This window comes from Helicoverpa armigera, chromosome 28 (assembly GCF_030705265.1).
Source record: "Helicoverpa armigera isolate CAAS_96S chromosome 28, ASM3070526v1, whole genome shotgun sequence".
In the NCBI taxonomy this organism is placed as follows: domain Eukaryota; kingdom Metazoa; phylum Arthropoda; class Insecta; order Lepidoptera; family Noctuidae; genus Helicoverpa; species Helicoverpa armigera.
Genome location: NC_087147.1, coordinates 6148848 through 6167870, shown reverse-complemented (window position 1 = coordinate 6167870; position 19023 = coordinate 6148848). Strand labels below are relative to the sequence as shown.

Sequence of the window (19023 nt, the reverse complement as noted above, 5' to 3'; positions counted from 1 at the left end):
GATTGAAGATTTTTTGGGGATTCCAGAAGGTACTTATATATAATTATATGTCTGTGTATGACGGTATTAGGAAAATTTTGTGTCCTATTTTTGTATGAGGAAGTTTAAAAATATAATTATTGGATGTGTTTTTAATTGAATTGGAACGTGTAGGCTTTAGAAGAATGGACTGTTTGTGAGTAGATTGTAAAGTTAATATATTTTTTCAAGAGATCTTTAATCAAATTATTTCATTGTTTAAAATATTGTCTAAAATATACACGAACAAAATCAAAATATTGCAGCCAAGAATAAATATTATTTTCTAATGATAACATATATTCGAAAACATATTAACGAATACATTTCAATATTATATAATTCTGAGATTCAAATATAATGTAATAATATTGCGATTATTCTGAAAGTATATTATTTGAATTGGTTTCGGTTGAAAATAAATTAAGAGTAATATACCACAGAGTTTGTCATTTTATTCGTTTTCATGAACCTAATTTTCTAGTCTTCATCAATATCATTTAACTAATTTACTTGCCTTATATAAAGAATATCCAATGGACTGATACCCATAAAGTAAAAATGATTTCAGGAGGCATTGTATGTATTTTGTGATAAACGCACAATTCCTATCTTTCTTTCTTCTTTTACACAATGGCATATTAATCCTTACAAATGGGAGTAGGATTAGCAATCATGAAACCAGGATAATATACTCGTACGGCGAACCAATTGTAACGCGTTTTGATCTATGTGAATTACTTCAGAAATTAATCTAGCTGCCAGAATAAGTTTTAGTTAAAATAGTAACTAATATCAATGGTGAATCATCCAAGGCAATTAGAGACGTAGCTTTTTAAAATTATCATTACTTTCTAGGAGACAGGTATGTCTTGAACTTTAATGAGTAACTTATGATGGAGGAAAAAATTGTGTATAAACCCGGGATTACTTAAAGTCTGAAATTGCTATCAACCTTGAGCAAAGGGGGGTGATAAACGTTCATTCCTTCTCTGTATAAGTAGAGGCCCGTGCCTTGCAGTAAGACCATAAAAAGCCCGATAATATACCTAGCTATCCTTCGTTGCTACGCCGTAGAAATAATTCCATGTCTAAGTATAATACATATTGGCAATTACCTTATTGACATTCTTAACCGACAAGGAAATAAATCGTAAATTATAGCTTTTATATGTCTCTAAGGAAGCATTTTTACATGAAGAATTGGTGGTTTTTGACAAGGATAATGTGACCATCCGAAGGTTATATTACTCGGAAGCCATGGCTAAATCTATTGAGGAAAGTGAAATAAATATAGTAGAGAAGCATAAAGAAATAACTGAGGAATGTTTTGATGAAACTTGAGAAATGGAATCCGATATTATTATAATGATAGGGAAAGAAATTTTACCTAGAGACAGCGGTTTTGTCGAAAGTAAAAATATCGATTTTAAAGAAAACAATTATAATCGCAATTTTATGGTTGAGGAAGTAAATATCGTTGAAATGAAATCCTGCCTTCTTTTGAGTTCGAATTATTGATACAGGGGTAAATAAAACAATAGAAAATAGTTCTGAAGGCAATATTGGCGTTTCTTGAGAAATAGATTTCTCGAGCACGTGTGACACAAAACTGGTGAAACAAATACCATATAACCTTATAGGGAATTCTCAGGAAAACGAATATTTCATTTTATATAATGTCGAAAGCAATTCGTACTGTTATAATGTATCAATGGGAAAGTATATAGATATTGTAGATAATGGCAGCAATAACACAGATATAGAAACCATGAAAGGGTCGATGCTGAAGGTTCGTTTCGTTAACTTGATGTCTAAGATATAAGTGATAGCGGTGAAGGACTTATAAAACAAAATTGATAGAATCAAGCAGACCAACTAATTTAAAGAACAACTGTTACTAGTAATGTTTTATGTAAAACACGATATATTTTCATCAGAGCAATAAGTAATGCAAAATACAAACAAAAATTCAAGTAATATTTAGGCAAATTAATCGCAGGCTTAATACATCTTATAAATTTTATACATATTTGCACGGAATGCGTCACTCTTTGATTTTAATAATTGGTTGTACTTTTGGAAATTCGATCATCCTTATAAATGGTATATAACGTTTTAAATAACACCCGCTATCGCTTATACCATGACCTGACTACCAGGACATTCGTAAGCGTTTTGCGGTTTTCAAACCATCTATTTATTGGAGGCCGGAGTTTTTGTGGCCGCCCCAATAGCGGGCTTATGGCAGATGAAGGCTCATTGAGACTTATTAATACTTATATCGCGAACAAAAATGACAAGACACAATTTCAAACGTTTGGGGAAATAAATTACGTTTTAGACGTTGAATGTAGCTGTCTGAAAATAGATTTGTTAGCTGTAAATGGTGGTTAAAAGAAAAATTGATAGATAGATAAACTGGTTTAAAAAAGATTTACTTTTATCTGAAGCTAACGATGTTATGCTTGATCGAATCCTTAAAACTGCTTATAGTATTTCAAACTTCATTATTCATGCTTATTCCGCTGAAAAACTACCCAGCACTACAATTAATAAAATACGCGAACTACTGCAAAACGGAATACTCAATAAAGAGCGCTTGAAAGCTCAAAACGTTCAATAATATGCTTGAAAATTTCGCCCAAAGATTCTCACTAATTAATACTGTCGATGCGGATCCGTCCAATACACGTCGTTGACTTTCGATAACTTGGCCCGAAAATTTTCATTACAACCGCACAGAAGCTGGTTTGACAGATTTAAAACGGAGAGATTTAATTGGCTTTCGAGATTCGAGCCAGTAGTGATAGGATTTATTGGGAATTAATTATTTTTGGCAGTGATCCGGGAGTCTGGATTGTACAAGGGCGTATAATCAAGTAGAGGTGGATTATATTTTTGGCGCAGACTTTTTCCTGAGTTGGTATTTAATCGTCCTTTCTTTAATAATAGGACTAAAATGTGAATTCTAAGTTGTAAGAATTTTGTGCATTTGCTTTTGTGATGAATATTAAGAGAACATTTTATGAATAAGATTTTATTTACCTCGATGACATACTAATGTTACTTAGGTTTTGCAATGTGACTTAGGTATTACTTGTTATACAGTGGTATGGTAACAGACAGATATATCTGAATGTTTCTTTCGTCTCCAACACAGTAAATATTTACCACAAAAAATACCAACAGCAACGTTGAAAATGCTTTCAAAAGCCTTCAATGTAAATTCACACACCCAATGAGCAACTAACACTCGCTTCGACACACAGAACATTAACGTAACACAGTGCTTTATTCTGCACAAAATACAAAATGGCGGCGTTTCGACAAATTCGCGCGCATTACGTTATGATGTCACTACTGGTGTGGACACACGACCGGAGTTCGGAGGAGATGTTTGCTTTTCTTTTTTTATTTGTAAGGACTTATGGAATAAGTTTTTTTTGGTAATGTCTTTGAGGTTAGATTGCAGAGTGTTTATCTGTTTATTGGTTGTTTGATTGTATGATGTTTTGTATTAGGTTATGTATTTGAGATATATAGGGTATGTATATGTATATCCTTCTCCGTGTGAGAGGAGGCCTGTGCCCAGCAGTGGGACGATAAAAAGGTTGTAACAGTAACAGGGTGTATAGTATTATGGTTTAGTCCATTTGTGGAGTTTCTCATGTATCAATCAATTCTTTCAATTCAATCAATTCTTTCAATCAAAGAGTCGCAATGTATTTTTGGATCCCTTAATTTTGCAAATGCTTTCAATAGAAATACGATTGATAATGAATGAATAGATCTATTACACAAAATATAGTAACCTGATATTCCACTGTTGGGAGTTAGATTGAAATCGAAACTTTTCCAATAAATAACATCGATTTTATTGTTGAAGCTCAAATTCCAATCAATTTGAGCTTTCTGTTGTCACGTCACAGTGGGTCTGAAAATAGTTTTAGCTAAAACCAGATCAATTAATATTTCAAACTCTAGTTTTCGGTTGTAATATTCGATTCAATCAATTTGTTCTTGCTTTGTTTTATCTTTGTGTTTGTGGATTTATTATTTAACGTGCAAAATGATAACGATGGCAAGCCTTCGATAGAATTAGCATTAGACGGAAAACGAGTGTCCGTGGAGTTTCTTGCCGGTTCTTCTACATGAGACCAAATCTCTGGAACTATGCAACTAGTTTAACGTTTCGAAAGAGCCTTTTATAGGAATGTTTGACATAAAAAAATAGGCTAGTTGGATGATGATTAGCCATATCGTCTTCCACACAATCCATCTTAGGTCTAACGAGTGCTATTTATAAACTAGTTTTCACTTGAGAAATTAAACTTTAACATCTTATCATTTTAATCAAGAAATGCAAAATTCAAAAACCCCTTTAAAATAGTATCCCGCAGTTTAATTCACGAACATACCCCCTACATTCTCAGTGGAGCACTGTCAGTACCTAGATAGCTTAAATTAAGTAGGAACAAGCGATCCCCTGTGTGTGATCACACCTTTACAACGTCGGGATAAAGCGTTCGCTTAAAATATGTAGTTATGTTAATGTCTGGGACGGCCTTTACAGTTTAGTTGTTAGTTTAAAACATTGTTTCGTCTTGTTGTTTTATAATGTTAATGGTTTTTTGGGTTCTTGTTTCGAATTGTTAATTAGGATGATGAATAAAATGGTTTCGTTTTTATTTCGGTTTGTTTCAGTTTTATTCTTTTAGGCTATGTGTTATTCTACTGCTATACGGAGGCCAGAGTTTTTATATACAAATATATCTTTTTAATGGGCAACTAAATTGACTATTATTATTTAATAATATGTCTTCCATTATGTATCTGCAGGTACGCAGATTATGGTGAAATATGTATTCTTTATCCAGATCTTTTGAAGCCAAAATCACTCTAATTTCTCATAACGTTATCTTTAATCTTATCGGCTAGGTACAGCCTTGTCAGGTGTACTTAGTTATCTTGAGCCTAAAACGAGCAATCATATAAAAGTGTTTATCGTTCTAACTGTTATTAATATCCCTTTTCCTTTTGTTACAGTGTCGAAGGAAGAAATACGAGAAGTCGAGAATGAAAATGGCAATCCTAAAGCTATGCGATACACCACAGTGTCCAGGTATGTAAACTATGATTATTTTTGTCAATCTAGTGTAAAAATTGATCAATACTATGAGAAAAATATGTATTGACCAGAAGCACGCTTTCATTGCAATGTTACTGACGTTCCAACTCAGTTTTATCTTAACAGTACATAAATAAGAAATAGTCAAAATTCCTCCATTTCATATTAATCGAAAGTGGAATGGAAGAGGAAAACATATTGCACCGACCCCAAATAAATTGGCAACAGGGCAGAATTAAAACTCCGTTTCAAATTGATCTTTACCAATCTCTAACTTCACAACACTTACAACATATTAATCTAAAAACAACTCAAATACCGTTCCCTCTTAGGGTTAGAAAATAAAAACAAAACGCAACCAGGAACCTATCTAGTCGTCAGTAGTAATTGACAACTGGTTGCAATGGGTTCCAGGAGCAAAAACTAGACGCAACTATACTCCTTGATAGATATGACGTCGGGTGCAACCGGTTGACAGTGCTAGTGGTGCGAATACCTTAGGACGGAATTTAGGGTTCAGTGAGAAATATTGTGATCTAAATAATAAGGTACGTGATATATGAACTAACTGCTATTGCAAAATTATTGTTGAAACCCAATAATATACTTAATATAAAGGCACCGAAACTACTCAAGAGCTTTGAAAAATTTTTCACTGTTGGGGAGCTACATATTTGCTATATTATATCTGAGTAAGTGTTTTCCACGGGATTCTATTAAAACCGCGGGAAACAGCTAGTATATAATAAGCTATTTTTACAGTTTCAAGTGTAGCTAACACGGTTTACAATACTGCTGTCATTTACTACCTTAACCAAACGATATGACAATGACAAAGTTCATTACACCATTGATTAATTACTTATTAATTAACCCAAAAACAAAAAAAATTAACCTTAAGATCCCGACCCTGTCTGGCCTAATTAATACAAATTAAAATCATAAAAAAATAGCCCGCCATTAATTATTTCAAAAAATTTCCTCCTTGAAACAAAAAAAAAAACATTAATAAATTAAAGTAAAAAACTCACAAATTAAGCTTGTTTTTTCTAATAAAGCAGCGTTAATATTACATTTTAATAAATAAAACATATTCCCAAAGAAATTTTGGCAATATTAGCCTAGACCCCAAAATGACCTGTGTCAAATTTTGACAGCAATTGTCGTAAAAACAAATTAGTTTAGCTACGGAACCGTTTACTTTTAATACAATGTTTTACTGGTATAGTATCGTGTTTTCGGGTCTTAATTTTGTTTGCATAAATTCGAACCTTAGGGTAGTAACTGTGGGTTACAACATAAAATTAGAGAGTACTTATTTTGGAAGATATGAAAAGTTCTGGTTCGAAGAAACTACTGGACCGATTAGAAAAAATCTTTTAATGTTAGATAGCTTGTTTATCGAGGAAAATTCACATCGCGAGAAAACTACATCCCGCACCCGGATTAAAAGTAATTATGTTCTTTCTCAGGTTTTAGACTATCTCAGTACCTCAGTTTTGGCGTGACAGAAAGACAGTTAATTTCGTCGTTATAACTATAGTATTAATTAACAAAAAACAATCATATCCCAGACGTGTCTTAAATAAATTCGGAAAAACAACTTTGTATTATTCGTAATTTACGTAAAACAACCTCAAAAACAGTTTGAACAAACATCACAACTTGTAACGACGTGGAGTTGTCACGAAAATTGTTAAAATTTTCCCAAAACTTTTGTACGAGCTTCAAGTTGTAGGCATACAAATTATATTTGGACCATTTTTAGTTTAAACTAGGTACTTCTTGTGGCTTTGCTTGCCTTTAAACTGGTTACTCGTTTGTAACTTTGAAGTTCTGTTTTTGCTTTCTGGGTGCGGTGACCGGGTAAAAACGGGACCTTATTCTTAAGACTACAGTGTCCGTTTGTCTGTCTTTCTAGAGACTGAATTATCATGATAGCACTATACTTAGTTTTAAAATGGTATAAATTAAATACATATGTATATCTTTCTACATAAAATAAGACTAATGTTTTTGTCGATATTTAATAATAACGGTAAGGAACTATCCGTGCGCGATTCCAACTCGCACTTAGCCAGCTTTTTTTAAATGCAGTTATTACATGTTACATAAGTATTTGTCGCTTTTACAATAAAGAAATACAGGTAAATATTTTTCAGTAAAGGCTAGGCAGATCATATATGTCTCATATAGAGGTATCTATAAAATCAACATGGTCGCGATGCATTTTTAAAACCATTTGATTTGGTTTCACTGCTGACTGACAATTAAAATTTTAATCGAATTTATACTCGCTTTTGATTGTCCGGTGAAGTTTAAATTTGCAACAAACCGTATGTACCAATCTAGAGTATATTTATTACTAGCTTCCGCTAGCGGATTCACTCGTGTCCTGGGGAAATTACTTCGTGCACCTGGTTCAAAAGTCAATAGATTTCCTCACACACTAAAACACTGAAATATATACCTTGAATTGTATAATGTTAGTATGTTTTTTATCTAAATAATTATGTTTATTAGACACGTCAAACTGGTGAACCAACTCGAATTAATATAGGCTTGGAAAGTACAGAAAACTGACCAAAACGAAGTCCCAAACAGCCAGTACATACCACGAAATTCACAGAAAATGAATATATAAAGTAAAAATTACATTATAAGAGTCCTTCACATTACAGTTAAAGCTCTGAATTCCAACGAAAAACTGTACTCATTTTGATTAATTTAACATCAACAAACTGGTTTCGTGCTTGCTGCAATGTCACGTAGCTGAAAATTGCTAAAATGCACTAAATTTATTAGTGGCTCGGCTCCTAGCTTCTCTAAATGGGTTACAATTAAGTGAAACAAGAATTGTGTTGTGTGATTTGAGGGAAATGGACGATTTATATTTGTCTGAGAAAAATGTTTTGTTATAAAGTGAAACAATTCGTTTAGGTTACGGATGGTACCTCGTAAGAGAAATGTTAAAAATTACCACCAATCAAAATAACTCATTTATAAAGGAACTTATTAGGTATACGTATTAAGGTAGATCTATTTAGGCAGTCGCTCCTTGTAAAACCCTGGTACTCAGCTGCATCCGGTTAGACTGGAAGCCGACCCCAACATAGTTGGGAAAAGGCTAGGCAGATGATGATTTAGTCATTGCTAACGAAAGGTAAAAAGCCAAAGGATAACAAAATTGACTATAATTTTATTCTACAATGGCTTTGCAAGCATCTACCTATCTGTTTATTTATTTGTAAAATGCAAAACGCCAGCAGCTCAACCTACCCAAATCTGTCAAATTTTACCAATCTAACGTTTACCTTCCACTATTGTGATAAGGTTAAAAATCGATTGTAGAATTTTGACAGATTGGGTTAGGTTGATGTCTGCACCCAAAAAAACAGCTACAATTTCTCCCCCACAAACGTTCTGCATTTATCCCTTGTCCCCAAATAATTGCAACTACCTTCAATATGAAAACCCTTTGCTATAAATCCGCCATGACACAGCGGCTGTCAAAAAATATTTTATTTATAGAACGATATCATTCGTTTAATTTTTGTCAAAAGTTGGCAGTTACGCCCGAAAATTTTATTTCTTTTTGAGCGCGTTTTATTCGTATCGGCGGTAAATAAAATTGTTACGTATTTTCATGTAAATTGTATGTGGATTCTCGTTTTTAGTTAATGTTAGTTTTATTGCTTTTTGAACTGTAGTAATTAAACGTGTTTTGCTTGGAGATGTTAGTTTAAGAATATTTTAATTAGGTATTTTCGTGTTGGATTTATTTTTAGGTAGATAAATACATGTTTTACAACTGTAATTACAACTATGTACCTCAAGCCAATTCACTCGCACATATTACTAAAATTGTGTATTCTCGTATATTATTCTTAAATGAACTGAAAAAAAAAACATAAAAAAAATATTTTGTCCTTAAAACTTACTTGACCCATATACTACTGACCCATTTCCACTGCACTCAAGTGTAAATGCATAATCTATGCAATTATGACATCACGATGCGATCACTACACCAGCTTGCCAAACTTGGGTGATTATAACAACACCTTGCCAAGATCGTTCATTATAGGTGCTTATAAAGGGTGTTACTAACCGAAATTGACAGTATATAGAGTGTTGACTTTGATGATGTTGGTTATTTACACCTGGGTTTGTAAAAGTTGTATCACCCGGTAATACTTATAGACCACAATAAAGACGGAATGGAATATGGTGTGCTTTCAAGTTTTAATACACTCATGATAAGCCATTTTTTACCTCATAGTTAGTCTTAAGCTTTCTAAAGGATCTAGAGAGAAATAAAACTTCACAAAAATGTCAGAAACTATCTTGAAAACATATCCTTTTTCGGGCCCAAAAGTATCCGTAAATATTAAAATCAGAACTGACAGTTACTTTGGCATTTATAATAGATAAACTTTAATCAAAAGTTTTTCCAATACCTAACTATAAATATGAGTACATAAACAAAAGTATATAGAATTATCAATAAACCAGACAAGATGAGATGAATCAATATCTCCTATCTTTGAGTATAGGATTATCTTTTGATTGATATTGTAATAAAAGCCCTTAACCACGTCCAATAACTATTATTATAGGATAAAATAGGCGTCAGAATGGTGATTATCAAGAGATTTATAATTGCCAGATAATTAACTCTGCCATTGAAATAAGTCACCCTCAGACTATAAAGCAATCAAGACTACTGTAACAATAATTTTGGCTCAAAAACACAGGACAAAGTTTTCAATTAAAACTCCAAGAAACAGACTCAGAAAACAAAGTCAAAACATGTAATCCTATTCTCTTTAAACATGTGTACTCCCATTAAAAGCAAGTCACAAAGTCTGCAACGAAATAAATTCCGCATTATTGCAGATTTAACCCGATATAACCGGATTAAACCGGATCCGGGACGTCGCGCAAGTGACAGCAAGGGAATTACGGGACATGTCCCGTCTGAAATTAAATGCGTGGCCACAATAGCTTGATGTTTTACGGAATATTTCTGTGAGTTGGTACAGAGCAGTGCTAGTTTTTAGGACAATTTTCGGAACAGTTTTTTACTTCACATCTATGAATATCTGACTCAAAATCAAATGTCTTGCTTTCGTTGAAACCCATTTATCTGCAAATTCTTCATGCTATTTTTTATCCAGGTGCGCACAGTAGTTCTCTATCCGCTCAACGGGGGATAGACGGGGGACCACGAAAGAAGCACATTGTATATAAAGTGCTTCTAAACTTATACTTTACCAAGTAAGAAATAAGGATATCGGCAAAAACTGGAGTATCTTGAGAACAAACAGATGCTTCATTTTTTCAAAACCGCCTCAAAACGTAAACTTTAAACTATACTAGAGTATGCATAGCATTTGTGATACATGAATTTGTTCTAGAACTATCTTGGGTCACGTAGTGTTATAACGGGTCTGCTAAGATATTTTACACCCTCTTGCTCATAAATATAAAGATGTAAGTTGCTTGTTCCTTTGTTTGGTCATCTTAATATTTGTGGCATTCTTGGGACTTGAAATAATTTTACCAAACTTGAGACTTAGAATTCTGTTGTCCTGTTTACTTACCATCAACTATTTATGTATTTGTAGTCATTCCTGACTTTATCCTTATTTATTATTTGATGTCGACGTAGCATGTCTTCTTCTTCCATAACTTCCTATTTAACATCATTTCACAAGTAATACTTTGCAGTCATATTGTCTTACACACCATCCATCCTTTTATTCCCTTGGTTGTTCTCTGTAGTCCCATCGCTAATACTTGAACTACCGTTTTTATCAAGCCTAATTTCTACAGTTCGAACTAGATTTCAGGGTTGCAGGATTTTTTAAAAAGAGAATATTCTGCCGCCAATTGTACTGTTCTTTGTGTGGTGTGATGTCCTGTGTTGTTAATTTTCTTGGTGTACAATAAAGTATAATCTATCTATATACTTCGACGCCTGATCGATGCTCTTTTATATTTTATGTTTTATGTTTATATCTATTTTGTATATAGTATTTTATTTTTAGTTTTGTTTATAGATCTATCTATCTATCTAATCTATCTATCAATATTCTAGTCCTATTGGAATTTATTATAGGCAACATAGATAGATAAGTATAAGTCATTAATTTACCATTCATAAAAAAGGTTTGAACCTACTTGAAGACCTACCAGAATCAAAAACAAGTCACAATCTCCTTAATCTCGCAAGAAACTTAAGCCATTCCTTCCTACACATACATCCACGTGGAATCGTCTATACGAGATGACAATATTGTTTTGTCATCAAATATACACGCGACTGCAGGATCGCGTTTCAATCGGATTACGGGAATAAGCAGAATATCGATCCAGAGATTTGAATGTTTGTGAAATCATGTGACTTCTTTTGTTTCGGTGATAGAAACCGAGGTTATTGATTGATAGAAAGAGTTACAGCAACCCTGGTGCTTAAAGGGCTCTAGAAAGAATAAAGATGGGTTTTAGTAAAATTCTGACCCCCTCCCACTGAACTGTGTAGGCTGTAATTAATTTTGGTACGGAAATAAGTTCCCCACAACCACATAAAGAAGCTAGTTCAACAATTTTCGGCGGAAATGTAGGTCCCATCTGTCATTGCTCATCTTTGACAGACGTCACGGTTAGTCAGAAGCCAGTAAGTCTGACAACCTGTCTTACCTAGGAGTATAGGGTTGCTCAGGTAACTCTGAAGCACTGGTACTCAGCTGCATCCAGTAAGACTGGAAACCGACCCCAACATAGTCGCCAAAAGACTAGGCAGATGATGATTTAGCCATGTCTATGTTGCTTAGGCGATTTAATCTTATTATGTACTGAAATAGTTCCGAGATGTTCCGAGAAAGCAGCTAGCTAACTTTTTGATACTTTTGTATCTGTATAAAGTAATATTCATATAGTCGTAGTGATATTGTAAAACTCGGCAGCTGGTCGTATTATTACACTATGCCATGGGGATATTGTTCACATCTGTTGCGATGTCGTTTACTTACAAATGTATCTACACATACGCTCGCGCTGTATGAAGATACATTTTGTGATGTCTTAGAGTCTTGAGACTTTATTTGTTTAGTTCTAATGTTCTGTTGGTGAGATTATGTTTGTGTATGAAAGCTAATTATGTAAAATATTTAAAAAAAATAGGCTTTTGGGAGTAAAACATAAGCTTCTCATAGTTTAGGTTCTATAGTTTTTGCTCTAGTCTAGACTATGTATATGCTATGTAAATCGTTTCGATAGTTATGGAGTGAAAGTCTAATTGATAGGCAGCAGACGGAGTTACTTTGTTAAAGATGTTGAGTTTCAAGAAGTATTGTACTACTTAGCTACAATGTATTTGACAGTGAAAATAACTTCAGTAGGTAACTGAAATAGATTCGTCAAAATCAAATCAGAATCCAAATTAATTTAAATATACGTACAAAATTATACCGAGCGTCGTGCACTAAATTAATTTCTGAATTTACTCAAAACCAGTGGGACAGTCCGTTAATTGCTAGATTAGAACGATTAAACATGGTCACTCTAGCGAGGAAGATGGCTTGAATTTTGAAATAAATTAATTTTGTATATTGATTTTGTTGGGAAGTCCTATTTTTAAACGATTTGTGGTCCCACTTGTCTTTTTTTATTACAAACTGCTATTGTGATATCAGTTTTATACAGAGGTAGCTAATTTACGGATCCAGATAATATTTGAAACGATTGATCAATCTATGGAATTTTCCAAATCAATTTCATTAAAAACGGTTCTTTTAAAAAAAATGCCATCACACCATTAGAGGTGTAACATGAATATTTTTTTAAACTTTGACTTAATTTAAGTTCTAGATTCAATACATACCTATGACCTTCGTACTTCAATAAAAAATACAGTTGATTTTCAACCTTATCTCCTTGTTCTCAGGGTCAATTTCAAAGCTTCAGCCGAAGATGATTATGCCGACTTCACTTGCGAGGCGAGGCACGAGGCATTACAACGGGACATACCTATGCGAAGTACTGTGCAACTCAGCGTACTATGTAAGTGGTTATTAAGATATTTGGTGATTAAGGTTTGTCAAGGGGTTGCCCGGGTAACTGGGTTGAGCGGGTCAGATAGGGCAGTCGCTCCTTGTAAAGCACTGGTACTCAGCTACATCCGGTTAGACTGGATGGTTATCCAACAAAGTTGGGAAAAGGCTTGGAGGATGATGGTGATTAAGGTTTGAGGTGATTAATGTTGAGGTTTGTGGTGATTGTAGTTAAAAGTGTGTAAGTGATGCTTGAGTGTGGTGATGATATTTTTGGCATCAGAAATGCTGATGAGAGAACCACTTAATACATGTGGGTAAAAAGTAGCCTAACTGTGTATCAAATTTTGTTGAAATCGGTTCAGTTAGGGCGACAGGTAGATAGAATTAATTTCGCGTTTTGCATAGAAAGTAAGGCAAATTACAAGACTTTCTTCAATTGTAAATCAAAATCAAATTACATAAGTAATTGATTTGTTTTGATACTATTAATATAAAATTATTACCTACCATTACATAAATACCCTAATCCTTTACATAATAATATTACAAAAAACATACAAATTGTTCGTAATAAGGACAGTTATAAGAATCAATGTCTCCCGCGTTGTTATTCCTGTCACAAATTGCATCGATGTGGGTCGAGCTCTCCCGCTGTGAGACAAAATAGTAGATATTTGTCAACTAATGAGGTATTAGGTTCGATTCTCAATTTGCTTCCTTTTTTCTTTGATGAACCTTATTCAAGAAAAAATTGGAAGTTTGTATATTACATAATAAGGATGGTATAGGTATTTTATTACAGAAATAATTATTTTTATAACCTTGATCTTGATATTTATAATGTACCTATTTATTTAAGTTTATGTTAAGCAATAACGCTGAAACGGGTGATTCGATTGAGATGAAATTTCGCAAAGAGGACGTTGGGATTTTAAATACGGATTTAGGCTTTTAATCTGGGTGATGGAAATAATTTCAATTGAAAATAAATTCATTTGAAAGCTATATTTTTTCTGATTTTGAGTAAGAAGTAAACCTATCCTTACTTAAAATAGAAAGGCATATTTAAGTTAGTTTTCCAATTTTACCTCAAAATGGCTCAACCTTGTTGAATGACATTTGTTTCAAAGAAGCTACCTCAAGGAAAGTTCTAAGATTAGTTCCTTCTACACAAAGTCACGAACATAAAGCCAGTAGTACTAAACAGAGAAAACATTTTTCTTTTCTAGTATCTTATAATGTGCAAACACACTTACACTGCACTCCTTTAAACAAATTCTTAAGAAAAGGTTTATTTCAACAACACGACTCGACCAAGAAACGGGATCACATGAATTATTAAAATCACGTGGGAATTGAGAATTTGGTTACAGCGCCATCTAGTTTTTTGTTTCGGAAACATTTGTAATATTATAAAAATGTCAAATATTCAGTGTATCCCGATAAAAAGTAGCCTAAAATCGTATCCAACTTTATCTGCATGTATAACATTTTTATATTTATTGGTTAAGCTGTTTTACCTTGCGAAATAAACTTACTTTTGCATTTCATAATGTTAGTAATAATAGAGGTCCTTAAACACTAGGTTTTGGGTTTGGGTGTATGCCAAAACCTAGTATGTTAGTCGTGTAATGAAACTTAAGAGCTGTCATAATAATTACTATAGTACTTAAACAATGTGTCTACATTCAAACATGTAGTCTATTTTGTTAAGTTAGTCTTTGATTAGTTATTACATAAATGTCTCATATTCGCGTTAGTGTCAGAAATCAATATATTACATAGTTTTCTGATTAAATATTTCTACCTATTTAGCACTATATGTTTTACTATTAACTTGACTAAAGTAAAGGTTAGTCCATAGATAAAATACCCATAGTAAGTTTCACATTTATAAAAAACATCAAAATCACTGACTGTAATCTTACTGCAACTGTACCGTATAACCTTTATAACAAGCCAAGTTTCTAGATCCTTTAAAAAAGAAATTCCACTTCAGCAAACAAATTCTCAACTCGCATAGGTTTGTTTTCCCCCCACGACACGACTCCGACATATATGAATTATTAATAAAGCATTCGATTGAGACCGCTAGACTAACGTTTACATTGGTTGGACCAACAGTGGCTTGCAACGTGTAACGTTATGCGCCATCTAGTTGCGAGTTTTGGCAACTTTCGTTTGTTTATCGTTTTCATATGAAGCTCTCATGTTTTTTCATAAAAGCTGTGTATAGTGTAGGTAGATATAGTTTTATTTTCAGTACTTTTTTTTAAGGACGTCAAAAATCATTTGATTTGATTTCTGTGGGTTAGCAGCGGTGAGGGAGTGTCAGACTCTTACTGACTAAAAACCGTCGTGTTCCGTCGTAGGCCAATTATGTACCAGGGCCGCGGTAACTCTTTCGAACAACCCGCTGCTTTATTTTCAGTACTAAAATATAGAATTAAAAAATATGCGTGGAATATGTTGTGTCGCTAAAAAAATCTCTGTGTGCAAAAATTTGCATAAAAGGTGAAGTCTTTTAGTAAAACTGCAAGAGAAGTCATTTCAGCATTAAGCTCTTACACTGTTATTTCTTACTCAGTATTTTTTACTTCACTAAACAAATTAAGCACAAAATAAAAACTGGTAACAACTATGTAACTCACAAACACATGTTTTCTTAATAGTTTCGACCCAAATTTTCCACAGAATTTAAATAAGGGAAACTGGGCTAAAACGGAATAGAGAGAATGCAAGTTTTCTTCCGTTTCCCTCAGCTTTAATTTCGAATTTTAGAACTGGAAATTGCGTCGGGAAAATTCTTATTTCTTCATTGTTCAGTCTGAAACAGTCTGATTTACTATTAAAGAACTATTTTGTATCTTTCGGTCGGAAATATTCTGAATTTCTGGTTGTATTGCAAGAGAGGGTATCAGTTAACTGAAACGCCTCCGTGCGATGCTGTGACAGTATGAAAATGGCATTTAATTTATTCACTTGCGAATTCTATTATAGAAAAACATTTGACTAAAGCTTTATACTTTCTTACTGTTTTTTTTTAAACCTTGTTTATTTATTTATTTGATACTTTATGCACAATTTTATACAATGGCGGACTTAACGCTCTAGGCGTTTCTCCAGGCTACCTTTAAGTCGTGGAGAAATAGCAGTGGAAGGTGCAAATTTTGTGGAAACACAAAAAATATATATACACATGCAATATATGGATAATAATACATAAACATAATATACATACAACACAATGTACATAACTTCTCTGTCTGAATCCAAATATCTTAATCTCATAATGTATCGTTTTATTACTTTTAAAAGAAAATCCAGCCTGAGGCCTAAAAGCTACAGTCAAAATTGATCAGTTTCGAAATTTTCGAGTCACAAACCTTACGCAATTAATTCCCCCACCATCGCCGAGCGATAAAGTCAATAGGGGACATCGGGGTAAAGCAAACATAGCTGGTGCCGGTTTAAATGGAAAATTAATAATTCATGGCTCTAAGTCCGTTTTGCTACCGTGTCGTAGTATTCGAGTGGGCTGTTTGCTTTGCCCCACTCTACCCTATAAAATTGTAATTTGTTCAAAATTATGATTGGATTTTGTTTGTAGAATTTTTTTTTATGGTGACGCCAATTTTTTAGCAGGTGGTTTGTTTCGGGCCACGATCGGCTTGCCCGGGTTTCTGGGTTGAGGAGGTTAGATAGGCAGTCGCTCCTTGTAAAACACTGGAACTCATCTGTATCCGGTTAGACTGGAAGCCGACCCCAACACAGTGGGGAAAAGGCTCGTTAGATGATGGTTTATTTCGTGGACGTTTTAGATATCCTTTTTGCAATTTCAAATATTTAAGTTTGCAATGTAAAGGTACCTCTACCTAGCTTAAAGTCCTTGGAATAATTTAGCCATTGAATGATTCAATAGAAAGCAATCAAAGCTATCGTTTGCATAAGCACCGCAGAGAGACTTTATCAGACCAGTAACATTTTATTACAAACCATTAGTTATAATACTCTGAGATTACACATACTCGTGCAGGAAAGATTCTCTCTCACTAATTTCTAACTCAAATAAAACCATTAATCCAAATCTCAATAATAATCTCAAATAAATGCGAAAGTAACTCTATCTGTCTGTTTTTTATTCACTCCTAAACTACTGAACCGTCATCATCATCATCATCATCAGCCTATCGCAGTCCACTGCTGGACATAGGCCTCTCCAAATGCACGCCACTGAACCGATTTGTGTGAAATTTGGTACAGACATAGTATGAAACTTGAGAGAGGACATTTTTTAGTTTTTATAACAAAAAAATTCAAAAAATTAAAATTTATTCCGTACATACTGCGCCATCTATTGGTCAAAAGTCGGCATCAATTGTCTATTTCACGCGAACGAAGTCGCTAGTTAGAATTGAAATCTAAAATAAACGCCATAAAATTAAAGTGTAATGATTAAGTAATAAAACACGGTGTTTAATTATGAGTCTAAATTCCTTTGTAAAATTACATGGAGCACTTTGTTTTCTTTCCCCTATGGTCGGTTTACATAGCGTAGTGCAGGGATGTGTGCTTATCGACGTTTTTTAATTGAATTTTAAATCGAGTGGATTTAAAACTTACCGTTTGATTTTAGTCGACGGTTTTTTTATTGGAATGAGTGATGTTTTATTGAGGGAACAAGACTATTTTTAAATTTTAAGTAATGAAAAATTCAAATATGATTAGTTTTTGCTACTTTTTAATAAAGAAAATGGAATAAAGGTAACCTCTTAACTATAAAAAAGTTGTTAATCGCACATTTTGGTCCTATGGTAGTATTATTTTACAAAGAAAAGCCTGTTCTCATTCCGCGTTTTTTATTATTTGACAGCGTAGACCTGAAAAGCCTGCCAGCAATGCAGTAACATCTTTTTTCTTACCAAAGTAACGAGATTTACTGAAACTCCGAATTTAATTTGTTGCTCAGTATTTTATTTTCTTCAAGCAAGGTACCATAATTGATTGAATGAGGCGTTACTTTGTGGGAATCCCTTGTAAAAATAATGGCTGTCGGAAATACTTTTTTTGGACCCTACACAGGGTGAGATTAATAAATCAAATAAGTTGTTCAGATAAAGGTTGAATGTAATCTTAGGGTTGAGGTCTCCTCTTTTTAAATCTTATTTCAAAGTCTGATGGATGTAAAAAGTTTTGGTCGTTCAGGAAATTGTGGGTCAATGTCGGGATTGAGAGGTTGATAAATTAAAGATGGTGTTTTATTAGATAGAAAGTTACTCTATCAGATTTTACTGCAGTTAAAAATATTAGTTATCATGAAAACATGACACCATTTAAGACCAAATTATAATTTTAAAAGTATCGATACATCAAACTGTATTATCGACACCACTCCACCCCTAACCCACACAAACTGAGGGAGGTGAAGTATTTAAAAAAAAAGTTTAAATAATAATAAAAAATTACCACCACGGCTACAAAAACAAAAGATTTTTACACAAAGTGAGTAGACAGCGAGGCGAAATAGCCCCAAGGCAATGACGAAACAGAAAGCTTTGCTATTGTAATAATTTCATAAAACAACATTATTCCTCAATTTTTTATTTGCCTACTCATTTTTGTACTGTTTCCCAGCGGTTTTGCTTGCGTCATGAGAGAACTAGGACAATATCTATGGCTAGAATACTTACTACCTATCTCCATGACAAATATGTATGTTAAATAGTCCAATTTCACATTCATAATATTACAGTAAAGAGTAATTGCTTCGCGGCAGTTTCACCCTGATGAAATGTAGTCTTTAATTTGTAAGGT

The 19023-nt window shown here is 33.5% G+C and overlaps 1 protein-coding gene across 1 annotated transcript in view; it reads left to right on the top strand.

Moving 5' to 3' along the window:
- The window catches only part of LOC110371420 (nephrin), a 251131-nt gene that overhangs the window by 152870 nt on the left and 79238 nt on the right, over positions 1-19023 (top strand). The window contains exons 6-7 of the mRNA XM_064042317.1: positions 5068-5143; positions 13101-13216. Of these exons, the coding sequence (XP_063898387.1) occupies positions 5068-5143; positions 13101-13216 (192 nt within the window). The remainder of the gene's footprint in view (positions 1-5067; positions 5144-13100; positions 13217-19023) is intronic.